The 20,583-nt window shown below is 35.2% G+C and overlaps 1 protein-coding gene across 4 annotated transcripts in view; it reads right to left on the reverse strand.

Moving 5' to 3' along the window:
• LOC136038230 (KICSTOR complex protein SZT2-like) overlaps window positions 1–20,335 on the reverse strand; it is a 330,409-nt gene extending 310,074 nt beyond the window's left edge. For 3 of the 4 annotated variants that reach the window (XM_065721332.1, XM_065721333.1, XM_065721330.1), the window contains exons 1-4: window positions 20,269–20,323; window positions 13,686–13,860; window positions 11,788–11,982; window positions 3,759–3,836 (exon numbers count right to left, since the gene is read on the reverse strand). In XM_065721332.1, the coding sequence (XP_065577404.1) occupies window positions 3,759–3,836; window positions 11,788–11,982; window positions 13,686–13,817 (405 nt within the window). In that variant the 5' untranslated portion in view covers window positions 13,818–13,860; window positions 20,269–20,323. Of the gene's footprint in view, window positions 1–3,758; window positions 3,837–11,787; window positions 11,983–13,685; window positions 13,861–20,268 lie in introns of all 4 variants that reach the window. The other variant, XM_065721331.1, reaches the window with a different exon arrangement.
• Between the last annotated feature and the right edge of the window lie 248 nt (window positions 20,336–20,583).

Here is a 20,583-nt window from a genome sequence, read left to right on the forward strand (position 1 = left end):
AAAACTGTAAATAATTTGCAAGATTATAGCCCTAATACACAGTTAAAATACAATAGAAATCGTAAGGTTTTACTTCTGGTCCCAAGCCTGTATCCAGAATTTTGATCCCCCTTTGAAGCCATTTTAGGGGTAAGGAGATCAACCACTGAAAAGAACTTTGTTTTACCACTAAGTATATGATAATACAAAGATGTGTTTTTAGGGGAGGGGAGAAGATACATATAAAACCAATAGAAACCAATACAACCAATTTAAACCAAGTTCACCGATTGATAGCCATGTGGTAAAGAGAGCAGGAATAAGTGGACATTATCTTATCTTTTATATCTTTTAGCATTTTGACATTTGAGTTTTAAGACACTAAAAGCTAAGCCTCCAAGGTCAAATCATAAAATATGCCTCTGAAACGTGAGCAGTTCGAATAAGTCACAAAGTAATACGTGAGCAAGGTAATACGTGAGCAATATATTTTGGTCCAATAAGAGAGGCACCCGCACTCTTCCACCGTTTACCCAAGTCAAATTAATCAAACACTTGCAAAACTATAGGTTCTATCACTATATTAGCTCTATGACCATCTACCTTGATTCTACTGCCCTAGCAATGATGCATGGACGGATAATAGATTAAACATATCTATTAACAAATGAACTAAACTCCTGAATATACAATCCTAATAAGGGGGGAATTAATGCCAGGTTTTTCTTCTCACTCAATTGGTCTATCTGTCTTGGCTTTCTTTCTACAATTAGCCATGACTTGATGCCCACAACTATTCCATTTTAATTCAAAAATCAACCTAACCTAACCTCCTGACTATACAATCCTAATAAGGGGGAATGAATGCCAGGTTTTTCTTCTCACTCAATTTGTCTATCTGTCTTGGCCTTCTTTCTACAATTAGCCATGACTTGATGCCCACAACTATTCCATTTTAATTAAAAAAACTGTAGGTTCTATCACTATATTAGCTCTATGACCATCTACCTTGGTTCTACTGATATGACCATCTACTTGATTCTACTAGCTATGATGCATGGACGGATAATAGATTAAACATATCTATTAACAAATGAACTAAACTCCTGATTATACAATCCTAATAAAAGGGGAATGAATGCCAGGTTTTTCTTCTCACTCAATTTGTCTATCTGTCTTGGCCTTCTTTCTACAATTAGCCATGACTTGATGCCCACAACTATTCAATTTTAATTAAAAAAACTGTAGGTTCTATCACTATATTAGCTCTATGACCATCTACCTTGGTTCTACTGATATGACCATCTACTTGATTCTACTAGCTATGATGCATGGACGGATAATAGATTAAACATATCTATTAACAAATGAACTAAACTCCTGATTATACAATCCTAATAAAAGGGGAATGAATGCCAGGTTTTTCTTCTCACTCAATTGGTCTATCTGTCTTGGCCTTCTTTCTACAATTAGCCATGACTTGATGCCCACAACTATTCAATTTTAATTAAAAAAACTGTAGGTTCTATCACTATATTAGCTCTATGACCATCTACCTTGGTTCTACTGATATGACCATCTACTTGATTCTACTAGCTATGATGCATGGACGGATAATAGATTAAACATATCTATTAACAAATGAACTAAACTCCTGATTATACAATCCTAATAAAAGGGGAATGAATGCCAGGTTTTTCTTCTCACTCAATTGGTCTATCTGTCTTGGCCTTCTTTCTACAATTAGCCATGACTTGATGCCCACAACTATTCAATTTTAATTAAAAAAACTGTAGGTTCTATCACTATATTAGCTCTATGACCATCTACCTTGGTTCTACTGATATGACCATCTACTTGATTCTACTAGCTATGATGCATGGACGGATAATAGATTAAACATATCTATTAACAAATGAACTAAACTCCTGATTATACAATCCTAATAAAAGGGGAATGAATGCCAGGTTTTTCTTCTCACTCAATTTGTCTATCTGTCTTGGCCTTCTTTCTACAATTAGCCATGACTTGATGCCCACAACTATTCAATTTTAATTAAAAAAACTGTAGGTTCTATCACTATATTAGCTCTATGACCATCTACCTTGGTTCTACTGATATGACCATCTACTTGATTCTACTAGCTATGATGCATGGACGGATAATAGATTAAACATATCTATTAACAAATGAACTAAACTCCTGATTATACAATCCTAATAAAAGGGGAATGAATGCCAGGTTTTTCTTCTCACTCAATTGGTCTATCTGTCTTGGCTTTCTTTCTACAATTAGCCATGACTTGATGCCCACAACTATTCTATTTTAATTCAAAAATCAACCTAACCTCCTGAATATACAATCCTAATAAGGGGGAATGAATGCCAGGTTTTTTCTTCTCACTCAATTCGTCTATCTGTCTTGGCCTTCTTTCTACAATTAGCCATGACTTGATGCCCACAACTATTCCATTTTAATTAAAAAAACTGTAGGTTCTATCACTATATTAGCTCTATGACCATCTACCTTGGTTCTACTGCTATGACCATCTACTTGATTCTACTAGCTATGATGCATGGACGGATAATAGATTAAACATATCTATTAACAAATGAACTAAACTCCTGATTATACAATCCTAATAAAAGAGGAATGAATGCCAGGTTTTTCTTCTCACTCAATTGGTCTATCTGTCTTGGCTTTCTTTCTACAATTAGCCATGACTTGATGCCCACAACTATTCTATTTTAATTCAAATTCAAATCCTAAAATACGGCTCTGAGACGTGAGCAGTTCGAATAAGTTGGAGATGATATGCTAGATTTTTCAAGGAATTATTTAAGGATAGTTTGATTCACTAAGCTGGACGCCCATAGATAGGCGGTTTTATTGGCGGGCAGAGGGGGCAGTTGACCCAGGCACAGGTATTTTAGGGACACAAAACTTCAAATAAATAACCTGATATTTATAATAATTTTTTTTAATTTTTGACGTTTTATTTTTATTAAAATAAGCAGATGGCACTGTGGGCAGTAAGTATAAGCATACTGAATCCAAAATTTTCATTTTTCTCACATCATTACCCATATAAAGCAAGACAAGTCAGATTTAATTGAATGAACTATTTTGTTAACAAATGAAATTTTGTTAAAACTTGGTCAGAAAGTTTTCGGAAAACAGAGGAGGGGCTGATCAAGATTTTGCCCCGGGCACTAGAGAAGCCAGAACCGCCAATGCCACTACAGAGCAAACAATAAGTTGTATGAAAAAGGTGATTCAATCAAATACAAAGACTATAACGAACGAAAGGTTAATTTGACTAGGTCTTGCTCTATTGGGCCTAATGATCTGTGGTCAACCATCTAACCAATCAGGCATTACTAATTTTCAAACGTGAAAAGAAGGATTTGCTCCACGTTTTTACAGAGTCCATCACATACCCAGGAATGTGGACTACCCTTCAAGACAGAAATCACATATTTCAAAGCAGTTCAGTAGCAGCTGAAAGCCATCAGTCAAATCAAGAATTAAAACTAAACTCACTGAAGACTAACATGTTTAGAATATTGACTATACACAGAAAAACTATTGAGTTTCAGATAAGTTGGAGGATCAAAAATGTCGAAAGAAAGGAATGGTTCAACTTCAATACCAATTCATCAAATATCATATTGAAGAAAAAACTCATCTGGCTATCCAATCCTTTTCCAACTTTGGTAGCGATTTATTCAAAGTCGCAAGAGACCTAGATGAACACTGAGATAAAGATGAGCACTTACATGTCTTGTCAATCCTTGGAGACAGGCTTTCAAAGAGGAGTATATTCGATCCAGTGGTACTTCATCTGAATCACTTGTCTGCAATAGAAAGGGAATTATACCAGCGTTGCCAGACAGGGCACATTTGAGCACTAGCTTCCTAATATTTCAAATCAGAACATTTTTTAATGCGAGTTTAGTTTTTAAATTACATCTTCGGAAAATTTTTGCTTCTATTGCTACAAAATGTTTTACAAGGCAACTAGTAACTGATTCAATTATAGTAAATCACAGCAATTAGTCCTAAAATTTCATAAGGTTGAAAGTACATTTTTATGGAGGTTACAAAGTGCTGGAGGATACTATTAATGAGCGCCACTGGGTAACCTTTCCAGAAAGAGGAGGGATACCTTGGTACAGGCGAGGTACTCTTCTTTTTTTATGCTTTAACAAGCGCGGTATAATTTGGAAGGAAAATCGAACTTTTTCCTTTCGGCAAATGTATAGTAAAAGTTAAGTGTAAGTTACAATTTTAATGCAAGGATAATGAATAATAAATTTCAAACGTATAAAATAAAAGTTCTATTGACTGAAGTAGTGGTGGGAGTAAACAAAAAAAATCAGCTGATAAGAATCAGAAGCAGTAGTATTTTCTGGAAGTGATAAACAAAATGACATAGCACCCCAAGCCATCTCAAATAAAAGGTAAATGTTTACTTTCGTTCCAAGTGCTCTAAAGTCCGTATTACTGCATATAGCAAGATTCTGATCATCGCATATTGTTTCTTTGTCATTATTAGAGAAGCGAATCCATTTCTGGTTGACCCTCCTCCTCCATGGCGCAAACTGAAAATGCATAAAGTGGGCTTGCTTACAGACAACATTACCTATAGAGCGAAGCGTATTAGTCCATGAGCCTCGCAGGCAGCGGGGCGAGATCTGTATTCTATATTTATATATTAAACCTCGTTTGAGTTTTTTTTTTAGTTTTATCATTCTTTCTTGAATAAATATAGAATACAGACCTCGCTCCGCTACCCGTAAGGCTCATGCACTAATACGCTTCGCTCTATAGGTAATGTTATCTGTAAGCAAGCCCACTTTACGCATTTTTAGTTTGCGCCATGGAGGAGGGTCAACCAGAAATGGATGCACTTCGCTAATAATGATAAAGAAACAATATGCGATGATCAGAATCTTGCTATATGCAGTAATACGCACTTTAGAGCACTTGAAACGAAAATAAACATTTACCAAATAAAAAAAACTTTGTAAATTCGTCAAGGATCAAAGCATGCACCCGGTAACAGGTTCCGGATTACATACATCATATGTAGTAACCAGATTTCCTGTATTGACTAATTATGCATGCAAAGTAACTGATTTCCTTCATTTTTACTTTGCTCCAGGTTTCTTCTCATTTCCACGATATTTTGTAGGAGTCATGGTTGCCATAGTCAAGTGAAAACCGTTTTAAATCTCAACTATGAACAGATAAAAATCTAATTTTGTAAGTGCAAGGCTTAAGTCCTTTCGGGATATTTCATAAGTAAAGAAGTAAAAAGTACTAAAAAAAGAGTAATTTAAACCATAGGCATTAGAGTTCAAGCTGGCTTTGGGCAATGTCCTCGAAGCCCAATAAAAAGGTGGTATAATAATACGTTTTGGTGCATTAGAATATTTAATCTCGTGGGAGGGGCAAAAACTGTTTAACCCCCACCCTGAATTCTTATAGCACATTTCACAATTTATTCACAGTCTATTTAATCAAACAATTGGGAAGCGTGTAAAAATAGAATTAAAGAAGAGAGAAAAGCAAGGGACCTTTGACTTAGGTTATATGAAATGACCTGATAATATTTGATATAAATACTAGGCTATGTAAAAAAAATTGAATTTGAAAAAAAACTATGATGCTACATCTCCATTTCTCCAAATTCTCTAAAATTCTCTAAATCCTCAAATTCTCTTAACTGACAAAATTGCCTTAAAATGAATGATAAATTCCAAACTACTCAATTATTAGTCAGATTAAAGGAAATTAATGAAGTTCAAAATTCTTTTCCCAAAATTTGCTTTATCTTTTGCTGATCAATTGTAATCTTTAAAAATCGACTAAAAATATACCATAATCTATAGTGTTTTTAAAAAAATTTAATCCATCTTGAATATCTGCCTTATAAGGTGTATTTTTTATTAATTAACTCGGTAGGAAATTAATCGTCCTAAAAATGTGCGATCTAGATTCTATATAACTCTTTTCATTTTTGAACTATTAGTGAAGACTCGGAGTGACCCAATATTTTGCTCGGATAACCATTGGCAATTATCCAGCACACCTGTCTTGGTTCATCTCTGTGACTTACTACTACTACTACTGACAGCTCACCGCAGCACCAAACCGCCTGAGACCAACATAGCTTTGCACGCTCCTCCTCCAGCGAAATCTATTCAAAGCCTTACTCTTTACACCCTCCCAGGAAGTTCCCATTTTCTTTGAATCTTTCTTTATGACATCCTCTCATCCCAACCGCAGACAACCTGCCTTCTGTTTAGCCCCAGAGGGCTGGCCAAAAAGGACAATTCTTGGCAATCAACACTTTTCGTACAGCCTACTGTTTGAAATACGGTCAGAGAGCCGGGTACCCAGAGAAATCCGTAGGCAATTTCTCTGGAAAACATCTAGCAAATATTCTTCTGCTTTTAGGAGCGCCCATGCTTCAGAGCTATATTTGACCACTGTTAAGACTGTACCTTCTAATATTCTAATCTAGGTTTTCAGACTTATCTTCCTATTCTTCCAAACTTTTTTTTACTGTGAAAAAAAAACCTGAGCCTTGGCTATTCTACATTTAACATCTCCACTGCTCCCACCGTCTTTACTAATAATACTACCAAGTAAGAGAAACTGCCCACCTGATAAATATTTCGCTACCCAACGTCACCTTTTCATCATCACTTATTCCTAGCCTTAGTGACTTAGTATTCTTAACATTAATTTTCGAACCTATTCTAGGACCCTGAACTCACAAAATTGAATAGGAAGATTCTGAAAAAGAAATATAATCTATGCAGAAGCATGCTACTGATACTTGAATGGAGCCTGATCCAAGAGATATAATTACTGACGGTAAGCTTACGTGTGAAGCTTATGAAAAACAGAAATTTCAGAAATGGAATTTCCAAAAAATGAAACAGAAACCCTTCCCTGTAATCTTCATATCTTATTCAGCCAGGTAAGTGTATTGAGATTTACTTAAAGCAAAACATGCAGGTGACAGCAAAATGCGGATATCTCATTGGTTTGCCATTTAATCAGAAGAACCCCATTTCAGACTTTTTTGCAACCTGGCTTCTTTGTAGAGCGTTGCCAATGCAGCTTATGAATGTGTAGAATGACTCAGCAGAATCTCAACCATATTTAGGTTTATTTTGGTCTCAATATTTTAATGAGGTTTACTGGAGCGATTGGCATATAATGACGTGCTCTGGTTTGGAATAGCTGATTTATGGGGTTGGGAATCCACTAGAAGGAACCACAAAGGAAGTGATGAGTGGTAAACCGTATTGTAAAGCCCTTACTGCTCATACCTTAGTTCTTGAGGTTATAATTCTTCTGTACTGGGAAGGTTTTGAAGATTTTTGTATCGAGTGAAATGATTTTTCATGTATTACTATTTTCGATGAAATTGAAAGCTTGCTACAGAAGTCGAATATCTCGAAAAAGGATAAGCCCATTAATGGGAACATTCAGTGTCTTAAGTAAAAACTTGCAACATCACACCCCTGATTGGAAATGTTAAAGAATTCCGTTATTTACTCTAAAACCCACAAGTTTTGGAAAGTATAAAAACGAGATACCCTCAGGGTATATCCGACATTCTGCAATGGACTGTTCAAGTGAAAAAGCGAAATACCAAATTTAATTCCATATCAAATTCCGTTTTATAGTTGTGTTATCTTTTAGAGATTAGTTGATAAATAAATTATTATTGTCATTTTCATAACCATTTTAATTATTATTTATTATTATTATAATTATTATGTTAAATAAATTATTATTATTGTTATTAATTCCATATCACTGATAATGCAATAGAATCTACTATTAGTTTGGATGCAAAGACAAAGGGTGGATTGACAGGGATTACCATGAATGAGTTGGGACTTTAGAAGTGGATCTTAACTCTTCCTTTTTGTGCCTCAGTTTCAGCTAAATTCAGTATGATGCTATGTATTATACCTCAAAGTCAGTTTGACACCACTCACCATTTTGATCGCCCTTCCTGTAACAGCACAAAGCATTTGTTGATGTGAAGTTTATTCAAGAAATTCAGACTTATCCCTTTTCGATGCAATGATAAAGAATTGTTCAACATTCTTACTCTTGATACAGTTGGTAATGAGACTGCTGACAGTCTTCTCGATGTGCGAGCTATTGGAAACAGAGCACTGAGTTAAAGAGATAAAGCTGCCTTTATCCAAGTGAAGAACATGAATAATGATCTGGTAAAACAAAAAAGAAAACCCGGACTTTTAGCACTGTGAACAGTTCCATCAATGCTAAACTTCAAACTGTCAAAAAGGTTTTAGCACTGTGAACAGTTCCATCAATGCTAAACTTCAAACTGTCAAAAAGGTTTTAGCACTGTGAACAGTTCCATCAATGCTAAACTTCAAACTGTCAAAAAGGTTTTAGCACTGTGAACAGTTCCATCAATGCTAAACTTCAAACTGTCAAAAAGGTTTTAGCACTGTGAACAGTTCCATCAATGCTAAACTTCAAACTGTCAAAAAGGTTTTAGCACTGTGAACAGTTCCATCAATGCTAAACTTCAAACTGTCAAAAAGGTTTTAGCACTGTGAACAGTTCCATCAATGCTAAACTTCAAACTGTCAAAAAGGTTTTAGCACTGTGAACAGTTCCATCAATGCTAAACTTCAAACTGTCAAAAAGGTTTTAGCACTGTGAACAGTTCCATCAATGCTAAACTTCAAACTGTCAAAAAGGTTTTAGCACTGTGAACAGTTCCATCAATGCTCAACTTCAAACTGTCAAAAAGGTTTTAGCACTGTGAACAGTTCCATCAATGCTAAACTTCAAACTGTCAAAAAGGTTTTAGCACTGTGAACAGTTCCATCAATGCTAAACTTCAAACTGTCAAAAAGGTTTTAGCACTGTGAACAGTTCCATCAATGCTAAACTTCAAACTGTCAAAAAGGTTTTAGCACTGTGAACAGTTCCATCAATGCTAAACTTCAAACTGTCAAAAAGGTTTTAGCACTGTGAACAGTTCCATCAATGCTAAACTTCAAACTGTCAAAAAGGTTTTAGCACTGTGAACAGTTCCATCAATGCTAAACTTCAAACTGTCAAAAAGGTATTGGTGAGTGTTGATATTGCTAGTAAACCAGGGCTTCACGATCTGATGAATTTGTTTCACGAGCTTCTCCTATATGCACCTTCTTTATATGAGGAAAGTGCCATTTCTAGAAAGATTGCAGTTCAGTTAAGAACAAAGTCAGCTCTTCTTGAGTATTTGGAAATAAAAGGTCATTTGAATGAGTGGCCTGTTACCGGAGATTATTAGAAAATCGACTCAATCAAGTGTGATAGACTTAGTGCCGTACCTAAAATGCCACTGAGAGCTCAGAAACAATTGAGAGCCATGAAAAAGAAACGTCTCTACTCTTGTGTCTCTTGACGGTAACTTAAAGAACTGCATGTCCTTGTAGACAGATATGGTTTAATATTTGGATATTGTGACACAGACGGCTTCATGATCTGCTTGAAGGACTGGGTGGTTGCCTTGAGCACAAAGATCTCCTTACAAATTTGCATCATTTCTAAGTAGACACTCAAAACTAGATGATTGGAACTCGATACTACCAAATTCCAAGGCCAAAAAAAAGGATTCAGCTTTCATTTGACGAACTTGAAGACTCACTTCTTGTGCTGAAAGTAGCTTTAAGTATCTGCCTCTCTGAAGGCTTTGAAGACCGAAGAAAATACTGATGTTAAGCAGAAGTGAAATTATTGATACTGGATTTGAACAGCGTTTGAATTTTACCAGAAAGAGGCGAATACTAGAGTTGTGTTGCACATGGACTACTAGAAGATGGGTATCAGTATCAGTATGGTGTCAGAATGGTATCAGTATCAGAATATGGGTGGGTATCAGAATGGGTATCAGTATTGTATATGTTGATGCGAACGACCCACATATTGTTGTCCTTTTGCCTTATCGTTATAAGCTAGTCCTCGGATACTACTCAAATTGTGAGAAACGAAAAGTTTGTGTCCTATTCCATGAATATTCAGTGCCTGTGGATCAGCTTTGCAGGGATTTACGAAACGATCTGGTTTCTTTTTTTTTTTCATTTACCTTCTTCCTACACTTTCGGGCTGTGATATAGTTGATTTTATGTTCTCTAATGGAAAAAGAATTTTGGCTAATGCTACTGAGAATGAAGATTGTAGGTTCGGGTTGCTTTACCTGTGGAAGAGATAGAGAGGTGTAGGCTTGATCCTTCTGTGCAAGAAAACTTTCTTTACATTTGCAGTAAAGTCATTGTCGATGTCTGGAGTAAAAATGTATGGCTCCTTACCTCTCCTGACGACCTTTGAATTAGATCAAATATTTGCCACCATCTGGAGCTACCTTTGAGAGCTATACTATACGACCAAAGGCACAGTCTCTATATCCACTAGATGTTCGGCTGGACTTTCAAGGATGGCAAGGTCTGGTCAGTTTTGTCCACCCTTAAGGTACTCCCAGATCGTGTGGCCTGGAGGACTGGTCGTGCAAGTGGTGTATAGAAAATTGCTCATGGCGGGAAGTAGACCATAACTTTCCGTTACTCGTCAGATACTTGAATATTTGAGGTTTTTTTGACGAAAGAAAACAATGAAAATATGAGTTTCAAGGTCATCAACATTGTGGGGTACTCGTGATCGGAAGTATCAATTACCATAGGCTGCGTGATCATTATTGAGAGTCTGTGTAAAAGGTAGTTTTTAAGAGCAAAAAAGGTGGTTTTCAAATTTGGAAGATTAGCACCCCTGCCCCGGTCGAATATACAACGCTCATATTCGTAATCAGCACTATTCAGTACCTCATATACCGTAGTCAAACCTTCTGCTGCTTACTGATCACCTACGAGTCTCTTTTTTGGCGAGTAGCTCCTTGACTAACTATTACCACTAACATAGGCAGCTTGGTGCATAGAAGCACCAAACCACCTGAGACCATCACAGCACCGCCAACTATTCCTCTATCCCATTCTGTTCAAAGCTTCACTCTCTACCCCCTCCCCTCAGGAAAATCAAATTTTCTTTAAATGATTACTTAGGACCTGTTCCCATCCCGTTCTGGAGTGACCTTTTTCCGAGACGGAAGGCTAAAGCGGACGGTCTTTGACAATATATCAATCTTCATCCTTAAAACATGGTAGTCATCTTAACCTTTCTGTAAATAGGCCTAGAAAGTGAAACCAAACCACATTTTTTGGAGAGGTAACTGTCAATCAAACGAGCACCCAAAACCGTCCTTAGGCAATTCCTCTGTAAAACTACGAAATATCTTCCTCGACCTTTGAAATGCCCATATTTTAGAGTCACACTTGACCAATTTCATTACCATTACTCTCAATATACCAATCACAGTTTGGAAACTTATACTCCTATCCTTTCAAACTATTTTCAACTGCAAACCAATTTTTCCAACTTGTTACTTCCCATATTCCAAATATCGAAATGACAATACTGATTACCTTTTACCTAACTTTGTAATCACCACATTTCAAAAATGTATTAACACCTGATGGCTTATTATTTTTCAACACTTTTAGTACCATATCTAGCTTAATCTTGCAAAATGAATTTTCCTTTACTTCCAAAATATTGGAAAACCCTCATTATTTTCTGCATAATTTCCTACAGCTTATACTTAACCCATCCTATATCTTTGGACAAATTCATAAGCTCTGGTGATGAAAAAAAGTACAAAAGCCAAGAAAAATGCATCAGCACCAAAGAAAAGTAACCTACCAGTGGTTTGACAACAGCGGACATTGATGGCGAAATATCCAAACAGAAAGCGACTGAATATGCCTGAGCAAAAATTTGAATAAATGTGTTTTCATTTATTAGGTATTCGTATTCATGTGCGGTGTCATAGTCCCACTCCTCCGGGGGAGAAACTGGGATAGCAGAAACAAGCTGTATTTCTTCTTTGATGTCTTCCTGAAAAACCAAAATGTTAACAACCAAAAACTAAAGATATATAACTGGTTTTCCAATTTGATTCTGGCACTGGGCAAGTGGTGACTAGCTACACAGTTTTTATGTCGTAATTAAGAAGGACACAATAGGACACATCTCAAAACAGTCACAGAGTAATTTGATGCATATCATGCAATAAAATGGGGTGTGTCATTTTATCAAATAACTAGGATATGGGTTAAAATTCGTCGGATTATAAAAGCAATTTATCATATATACTATAAAACCTATATAAATGAACCAAAACTTACTTTTAACAGTCAAGTTACTTCACCCTGTGTTGATCGAATCCCTAGGTACTCAATCATATGACTGGTTTATCATGCAACTGTAACATATACAAAGACCTACTGACTACTACTAACAACTCACCGCAGCAGCAAGCCACCTGAGGCAAACACAGCCACGCACGCTCCTCCTCCCTCCCAATCTATTCAAAGCTTCCCTCTTTACACCCTCTCATGGAGTTTCCATTTCCTTCAAATCTTTTTTTAATGACATCCTCCCATCCCATCCGCAGACAACCTGCTTTCCGTTTGAATAGAAGTCCCTAGATCCTAACGCATTTGACTCTCTACATATATTCTTACTGTCTTTATGGTAGCAGTATGTGTGAGGCAGTAATTTAAGATGTGGCAATTTTGGCAGTTGTTTCTGGTGCGTGTGTTTGGTGCATTATATGGCAACAATGGCAAATACAGCAGCAGATAAAGAAAAAAGGTAGCATTATTTGGCTCTCCTTAAGGTATGGTGTGACTGTACCCTTGTTTTTCGATTACATTTTGTCACTGAGCAAGAGGTATCTTTTTAATTTGTTGAAAGGCCAGAATATCCAATATCAATTAGAACACCTGGAATGAGCTCACAGAATTAGAAATTTAAGAAAAAGCAGCAGAAATCTAACTCCAAGCATCTTCTAAGCAGCTATTCATATTGGTTTAGTTATTCAGTTTTGGTTTAGTTATTCAGTTTTGGTTTAGTTATTCAGTTTTGGTTTAGTTATTTAGTTAGTTTCATTATGATAAGTAAAGCCCTATGGATTGATTCACTAAGACTGGATGAATTTAGGAGGTTTATATGAACATTATCTTTTCAAGCTTTATGTATGATTACTTTTTTTAAGTGATCTAAAGATACTATTTGGTAAAACCCTTCCAACCAGTATCAAAACTATTACCACGAAATATCCGACGTAATTATCTGTAAGACCACAATATTTAGCCAAAGTTTGGGCCCATTGCTGCCTGAGCTCAAGTAGACAAAACACCTGAATTTTTTTAACGATTTGACCTAGTCAGAAGTTACCACCATAACGTGGTTTTTATAGGTATCAAGCTGTAGAATTATGGTAAGGAGATGATTAGTACATTTTTTAATTTTACCCAGACTTTTTGGGCAGTTCCCTTTCCTCTTCCTACAAAGCTAGACATGAAACATTTGTTTTGAATTAAAATAATCAGTAGTTATACCTTACAGGCCAATATACACAAGTCAACTCATAATACTAGGCAAAGGGCCAAGACCATATTTTTATTTCTAGGTAGTTAAAATCCTTGAAGAAGTCATTTATAGACAAGAAGATACAATTATTAATATAAGTTCCGTTGGCCCGTTTAATACTGTTAGCAGCAAAATAATTGACAAACTCAAGTAAATTCACATACCATTCTTTCAAATCTTTTGTATCTCAAAGGTGTATTTATATGAGCCATGAGCCAATCAGCGTTCCTTAAATGAGAGGGGTTTACATGACGTCCAATGACAAGAAAAATTTGTTCAGCTTCTAAAGTCTCCATGGTGACTTTGTATGCTTACTTCCCAATTAAAAATGCTGATGAACTGAAAAACAAAACAAACAATTAAAAAAACCGACTGAACTTGAAAATACAATTTTTGAAGAATTGAAATAAATTGTGAACAATGTACAACATCTTACATTTCACAAAAAAAAATCCTTTTGAATTTTTTCCGAATTTGTACAAGCATCCACTGCTGGTCCAAAGAGTGGGGAAAACTGACATTTGGAAAAAATACAATTTAAACAACTTTAATTCACCAGATTTTGGTAGTCAGAAGCTGTGCCGTCATCAAAACTTATGGCATTAGTACATTTTTTTTTAAACACTGGGGAGTGGACATTTTCATTTCCCTTAAGACCAAAAGGATGTGAATTTCTGACTAGTGGCTTCTATTTCAGTTTAAGAAACTGAATTAGTTCTTGATTCATTTTTGGACACTCTTTGGTATGTTAGAGCTTGGGTTGCAGACTTTCTTATCATTAGGGTTATCAATGACAGCAATGCAAATAACTGCCTAAGTCTTCATGTAAGCTTTGCTGACATGGTCATTTTTTCTATCTTTTTTTACAGCATTTGTTGCTCCTCTACACCACTATTGGTTATTATTATATCATTTAAATTAGTATAATTATTGTATTATAACATTAATATAATAATATGATTATTATTAATAGTAATTATTATTATAAACAATTTAGCAACCAAATCAGTCTACATAAAATATATAGTATTTTTGATACTTAAATGTGTAATCCTGGGTAATTCAACGCTATTTTCATACAAAAATTATGGAGACTGTAGATTGTTTCTAATTGGCAGTTATGCTGACAGTTAGTTGATGCCTCTTTATCTGTACTTGCAACCTAGATGTCTACAGAAAGATAAAACCACCAACTCTTGAAAAATAGGTCTTCTATGCTATAAATCAGGCACGTACGCAGGAATTTTTTCAGGGGGGGGGCCAAAACCTTTTACAAAACAAAACACTTTTTTTTATTTGGTAACTAAATAAATGCAAAAAGCACGTATATCGGAAAATACAGATTAACTTTAATCTACAGTATTGTAGTGGATGGGGGGAAGAAGACTGAAGCCTCAAAGTACGTTTTAGGCTCAGGTTATGTTCACAGTGATTTAGAACCAGTGATTAATCTATTATATCCCACTGAAAGGGAAATTTTAGGGTTAACAATGCAATATGGGTGCTGTGTAGGGTAGTTCTTCCATTGCGAAAACATCGATTTTAATGAAAAATGATAGTTTCCAAAATTGATCCATTAAAAGCTGTATTTTATCCTGAAAAGGGGGATAAACACTCTAATATCAAGGATAATAATCCCAAGAAACCATGGGGAAATTAAACATTTCAGAAAATTTCGGGAGGGGGGGCGAAGACCCCCCCCCCCCCTGCGTACGTGCCAGCTATAAATTCATCTTTATATTCAAACTCTAAATAAAGAGCTTTGTAATTTTATAGGTGTTTTCTCAGAGTAGGTAGATAGTGAATGGACATTTCTATGTAATTAACCTCAGTTTTAATCATTTTAATCTGGCCCTTTTTAACTCAATGTGTTTTGGAACCGATTCTTTTCATGTTTATACCATGGTCACACTATCTGATAAAAATGCATTCTTTATGTGATCCTTTTTACAATAGGAACATTGACTTGGTATAACACATACAACCTAGACTGATCAAAATTCTGCCCAACTTCATCCCACCTTCCTTATGAAGAATGACTTCAAATAACACCTTTGGCTTACTGTTTTTATTGTGGCGACATGATTGAAGCTTGCAAGATCTGCAGACGAACCCAATGTTTGGGTTCGTACAACCCAATGTTGTTTATCATAAGCATGGTGCAATGTTTATGATAACATTGCATCATCAAAATTCCAGCACAACAAGTCTGCATGGCTATCAGTTTAAGCTGCATGACACGTACTTTTTCAGGGACAGAAAAAGGTGGGTATTATCCAATCAAGTTATCAACATGTGGAATAGCCTGCATTCATCAATAACAAATAGCCCAGATGTGGATTGACTCAAAAAAGAACTTCTTCAGTCATTTTCATGGACTTGATATGTTTTCTGGTTTTTCATTTTGTAATGAAGATTTCACTGACTTAATTTTTTTTTTTTTAGTTTCATGGTTTTGTTGAATGCTTCTAAAGAGGACTGCAGTTTCCCAAAACTGATAAAATCTTCATTATTATTATTTAATCATTTAGAAGTTTTATAAGTTGTTGGCATAACAATCCTTACTATCTAAGAAGTTCTACAATGCAGTCTTATACCCTTTCTGTGATAGTAGATGAGAGGCAGGTTTAATGTCTGATGTCAGACAAGAATTATGAGTTCTATGGCAACATTATTGGCACAATTCCAACTTGTCTCTGCAAAACAATGTGTCTTATTGTTCATGACTGCTTTAACAAGTTCTAATCCAAATCTTGTTAGTATTTACAATAACATTGGAAACATTTTCTCTTAGCTCCATCACATCAACAAACTCAGTAGCCTGCTCCAGAGGATACAATTTTTTAGATAGATCTACAGCCCAAAACAGGGCTCAGACAGTGTTTTAAGTCTTATGTCTTTCCTAAATTGTGATTAAGAGGCTTTAAAGATTCTATTAAAATATGCGTTAGGTTTGAAGGAAAATCTAATAAGGCTTGACATACTATTAAAATAATTGGCACTTTGTTTTAAAATTCAAAGTTAATTATGAGCAGATTTGAACCAAAATTACAGAACAAATCTTTTTTCCCAAAGTTAAGACAGGTAGACTTGTCTTCTATACCATCTTCTAAGCCTTAGAAATTGGAAAAGAGTACAGATTAGAACTTGAAACACACTCTTAAGCCTTAGCATAGGCTATGGATCTGCATGGATTACAGATTACTTATCAGGCTGTTCCCAGCAAGTTATAGTTGGTAGAATACTTTCAATTGAAAGCCTGGTTTTGAGTGGTGTGCCATAAGGCAGTTCTTTGGGCCCAGTGTTATTTTGTTTATTTGTCAATGATTTACCTAAAGTTATTATTTGTCACTCCTGTCAAACTGTTTGCAGATGATGTTAAATTGTATAAAAAGGATTTAGGTATTCACTTTGATAACCAGTCAAGGTTTCATAAGCATGTGTCAATAAGTTCGCAAAATGCTAATTATCATCTTCATGGCAAAAATCCCTTCATGGCAAAGTTTAGATTCTGATTTCATTCCTTAAAGTTTCATTCTCCTAACTAAACTATACTTTTCAATATACCAAAATGCCATCATCTAGATTTCACCCAACAGAATGTTGCCTGTGAATCAAGGGAATGAAGTTTCTAAAGCCTAGGGATCAAAGAAAAGTAGATCCAAACCAAAATTCAAGGAAGCAATTTGTGGCAAGAGTTACATAAAATTGTTGTCTATTTCCCCTCTGAGAGGATGACAATAATAGCCATAGAGCTGAAACATTAAACTCCCAAGTCAATATTTTTTCCAAATATAATGGTCCCTATCATAACAATTGTACCCTATTCTATGCCCCAACAGGGCTGCATATAACTGCAAATAATATGTCTTATATATTATTTTCAATGCCTGAGTTCTTACATCAGTTCCTTCAGTGGGCATTTATGTGCTTAACATAGCATACAGCACCAAAATAATGTGTAATAATGAGAACAGTTGGATGGATAAATTATATGGTTAAAATTAACACCAAGGGAACATTTTAACTAGAACTCAAACAAATTCTGAAATATTGTTGAAGTAGCAATGGAAAGAGTACTGCTATTGTCAGGAATATAATAAGAAGAGACAAAGAGGGATGTCTATTTATCCACCAGGGGAGGGAGGTAAAGTAATGCAATGCATCTTTAGGAATGAGATAAGTGGGAGTTTATTATTGTTCTTTAAAAAAATCTGTAGTTGGCATAGGTTAATTCCAGGTGTACATTTAAAGGAACTTCAATTCTTTTTTGCATACTGACAAAAAGGTCTACATAATGCATGTACCAATCTCCTGATTTTCTATATTTGGCTGGGAGTGCAATGTCCTGGCCAAAGGCAGCATCTATAATATTTACTTATTTAATTCCTAAAACACCATTGCTTCACTTTACCATCCCCCCTCTACTGGAGGAATATACAGCCTGCTATTGATGAAAAATCTAATTTTGGCTATATATTTGCACATAAGGGGGTTGGGGTAAAGCATAGTGAGATTGCATGCAAAATCTAATACAATTATTCTGCATATTATGAAGCATGAATTATTTTCTTAACATGTTTCCTTCTCTGTGCTTATACCTTCAACCTGTTTTCCTTGATCTTAACAGTAAAATGTTATTATGAAGACAAGTTTTCAGAAATTTTTAAAAGAGCTAGAAATTCCTAAAAATGAAGTCTTTTTTGCTGTGATGTAATTTTTGAAGGGGTTCTGGCTCTTTTCAAAAAATTCTGCACATCTGTTTTCATAATAGCATCTTACTATTAAGACTAATGGAAATAATAATTATTAGGTAAAATTCTAGTTGATTGACTTTTGGCTATCTAGGAAAGGTGTTAGGTTAGAAAAATGAAACTTTCAGGGATGAGTCTAAAGGCTAAAGTATATCCCGGGAAGGTATTTTGAACTACCCTCCTCCACTCCTTCTCCCTCTAGAGGACCCTGACCTTTAAAATATGTGCGTTATAAAAGTGAAACCTTGCAAAATAGATCTTCTAATTGAATGAAGTACAACAAAAATTGTTTTCAGCTTCACAATTTTGCTCAATCTCAATTTATGAGGTTTTAAAGATATGTAAATACATTTCCTAAATTTTGAAAAAAGAGCATTGATATGGCTCAGAATTCTACTCATATAACAGGAATTGCATTTTCAGAACTAAAGGTAGAGAAAAGGTAACTGGTAACTGAAAATTAAGGTAAAATTTTGTTTTGTCAAAATTTCAATAGGTATAGACATGTCATGTAGGCAAATCTCAGGGCCTCTAGAGGGTAGAAGGAGTGGAGGTGGGTACTTCAAAATACCTTCCCAGGATATACTTTAGCCTTTAGACTCATCCCTGAAAGTTTCATTTTCCTAACCTAACCTTTGGCTTTCTGAGATAGCCAAAAGTCAATCAACTAGAATTCTACCAATTATTATTCCTAAAACAGCTGTAAATGGCAATTTGGTAAAATTCTAGTTAATTGATGTCTTGCTATCTTGGAAAGAATCTAGGTTAGGAAAATGAAATTTTCAGGGATAAATCTACAGACTAAAGTATGTCCTGGGAAGGTATTTTGAAGCAACTACCTCTACTCCTTCTCCCTCTAGAGAGCCCTGACCTTTGATGACCTTTAAAAATATGTGGGTTATAAAAGTGAAACCTTGCAAAATAGATCTTCTGCTTAATTGAAGTACAACAAAATTGTTTTCAACTTCATAACTTAGCTCAACTCCATTTTATAAGGTTTTAAAGATATACAAATACATTTCCTAAATTTTCAAAAAAAAACATTGATAGGCTATGGCTCAAAATTCTACTCAAATAACAGGAATTGCATTTTCAGAACTAAAGGCAGAGAGAAAGCAACTAGTAACTGAAAAATAAGGTGAAATGTTGTTTTGTCAAAATTTCAATAGGTATGACCTGTCATGTAGGCAAATTTCACAGTCCTCTAGGGGGAGAGGGAGTGGAGGTGGGTACATTTAAATACCTTCCCGGGATATACTTCAGCCTGTAGAACCATCCTTGAAAGTTTCATTTTCTTAACCTAAACCCTTTTCATGATAGCAAGAAGTCGATTAACTAGAATTTTACCTGGCAATTTTTCTAACTAGAAAGTTTCTCAATGTTTTTTTTTTTTTTTAACTTTTGGTAAATATGGACTGTTTTACCTTTTGAAGTCCCATTAAGGGCTATGGAATTCGCCTGATCAATCATTATTGGGCTATGAAAGAGCACAAGAAAAGGCATAATGTGATGCATGCATGTTCATCCAAGCTAAATTATGTTTTAGACTGCAAATTTAGCATTCAAGATTAGGAGACTTTTGTCTATGTATAGAAAAATAGTTTTCAATTAGGATATCTTTCAAAGATTAAACACTGCCCAAGACCTAGGGATCTTAACAAACGAGGCTATTTTAAATTAACTCAGATGTTGTCTACTGAGGACCCCTTGCCTAGCACAGGACAGCACCAAGAGCATAGAAGAATCATATCAGAGTAAGGAAAGACAATGATAAATAATCTTTAGAGCTTTGAAAATTAGGAAAAATAGACTAAGAAGCTTGAAAAAAAGCCTTCTTTGGGAATACTTTAGGATAGGCCTAAGGCTCTTGATAGCCTATATTCCTGAAAACTTGATCAAACTGAAATTTCTAAGGTTAAAAAAATCCCATCATCTACAAATTTTCCTTATTTCCTAAAGAATCATTGAATTTTTAACAAAAGATAGTGAGTACTTAATGGACTCTTTGATCAACCGTAAAAAACTTTTCAGCATTTTTAACTATTTGAAATTTAGCGAATGAAAAACAAGATAGATAGCATTGCTTTTGCCGACGCTTGGTAATAAAATCTACCAGTCTGCCGACTAAAAATGTACTGCAACTTTAATTTGTGCCGTCAGACCAGAAGGTCAAGATTTTTTCATAACCACTGAAAATTTTTGTTAAATTAAAACTTGGGCTTGCAAGGATCAAGTTGAACCAAATTTATCGCGAAATTTCATATACCAAAACATTTCTAAATGTACCGCTTGGTACCAGGACCTCCGA

This window comes from Artemia franciscana, chromosome 17 (genome assembly GCF_032884065.1).
Source record: "Artemia franciscana chromosome 17, ASM3288406v1, whole genome shotgun sequence".
In the NCBI taxonomy this organism is placed as follows: Eukaryota; Metazoa; Arthropoda; class Branchiopoda; order Anostraca; family Artemiidae; genus Artemia; species Artemia franciscana.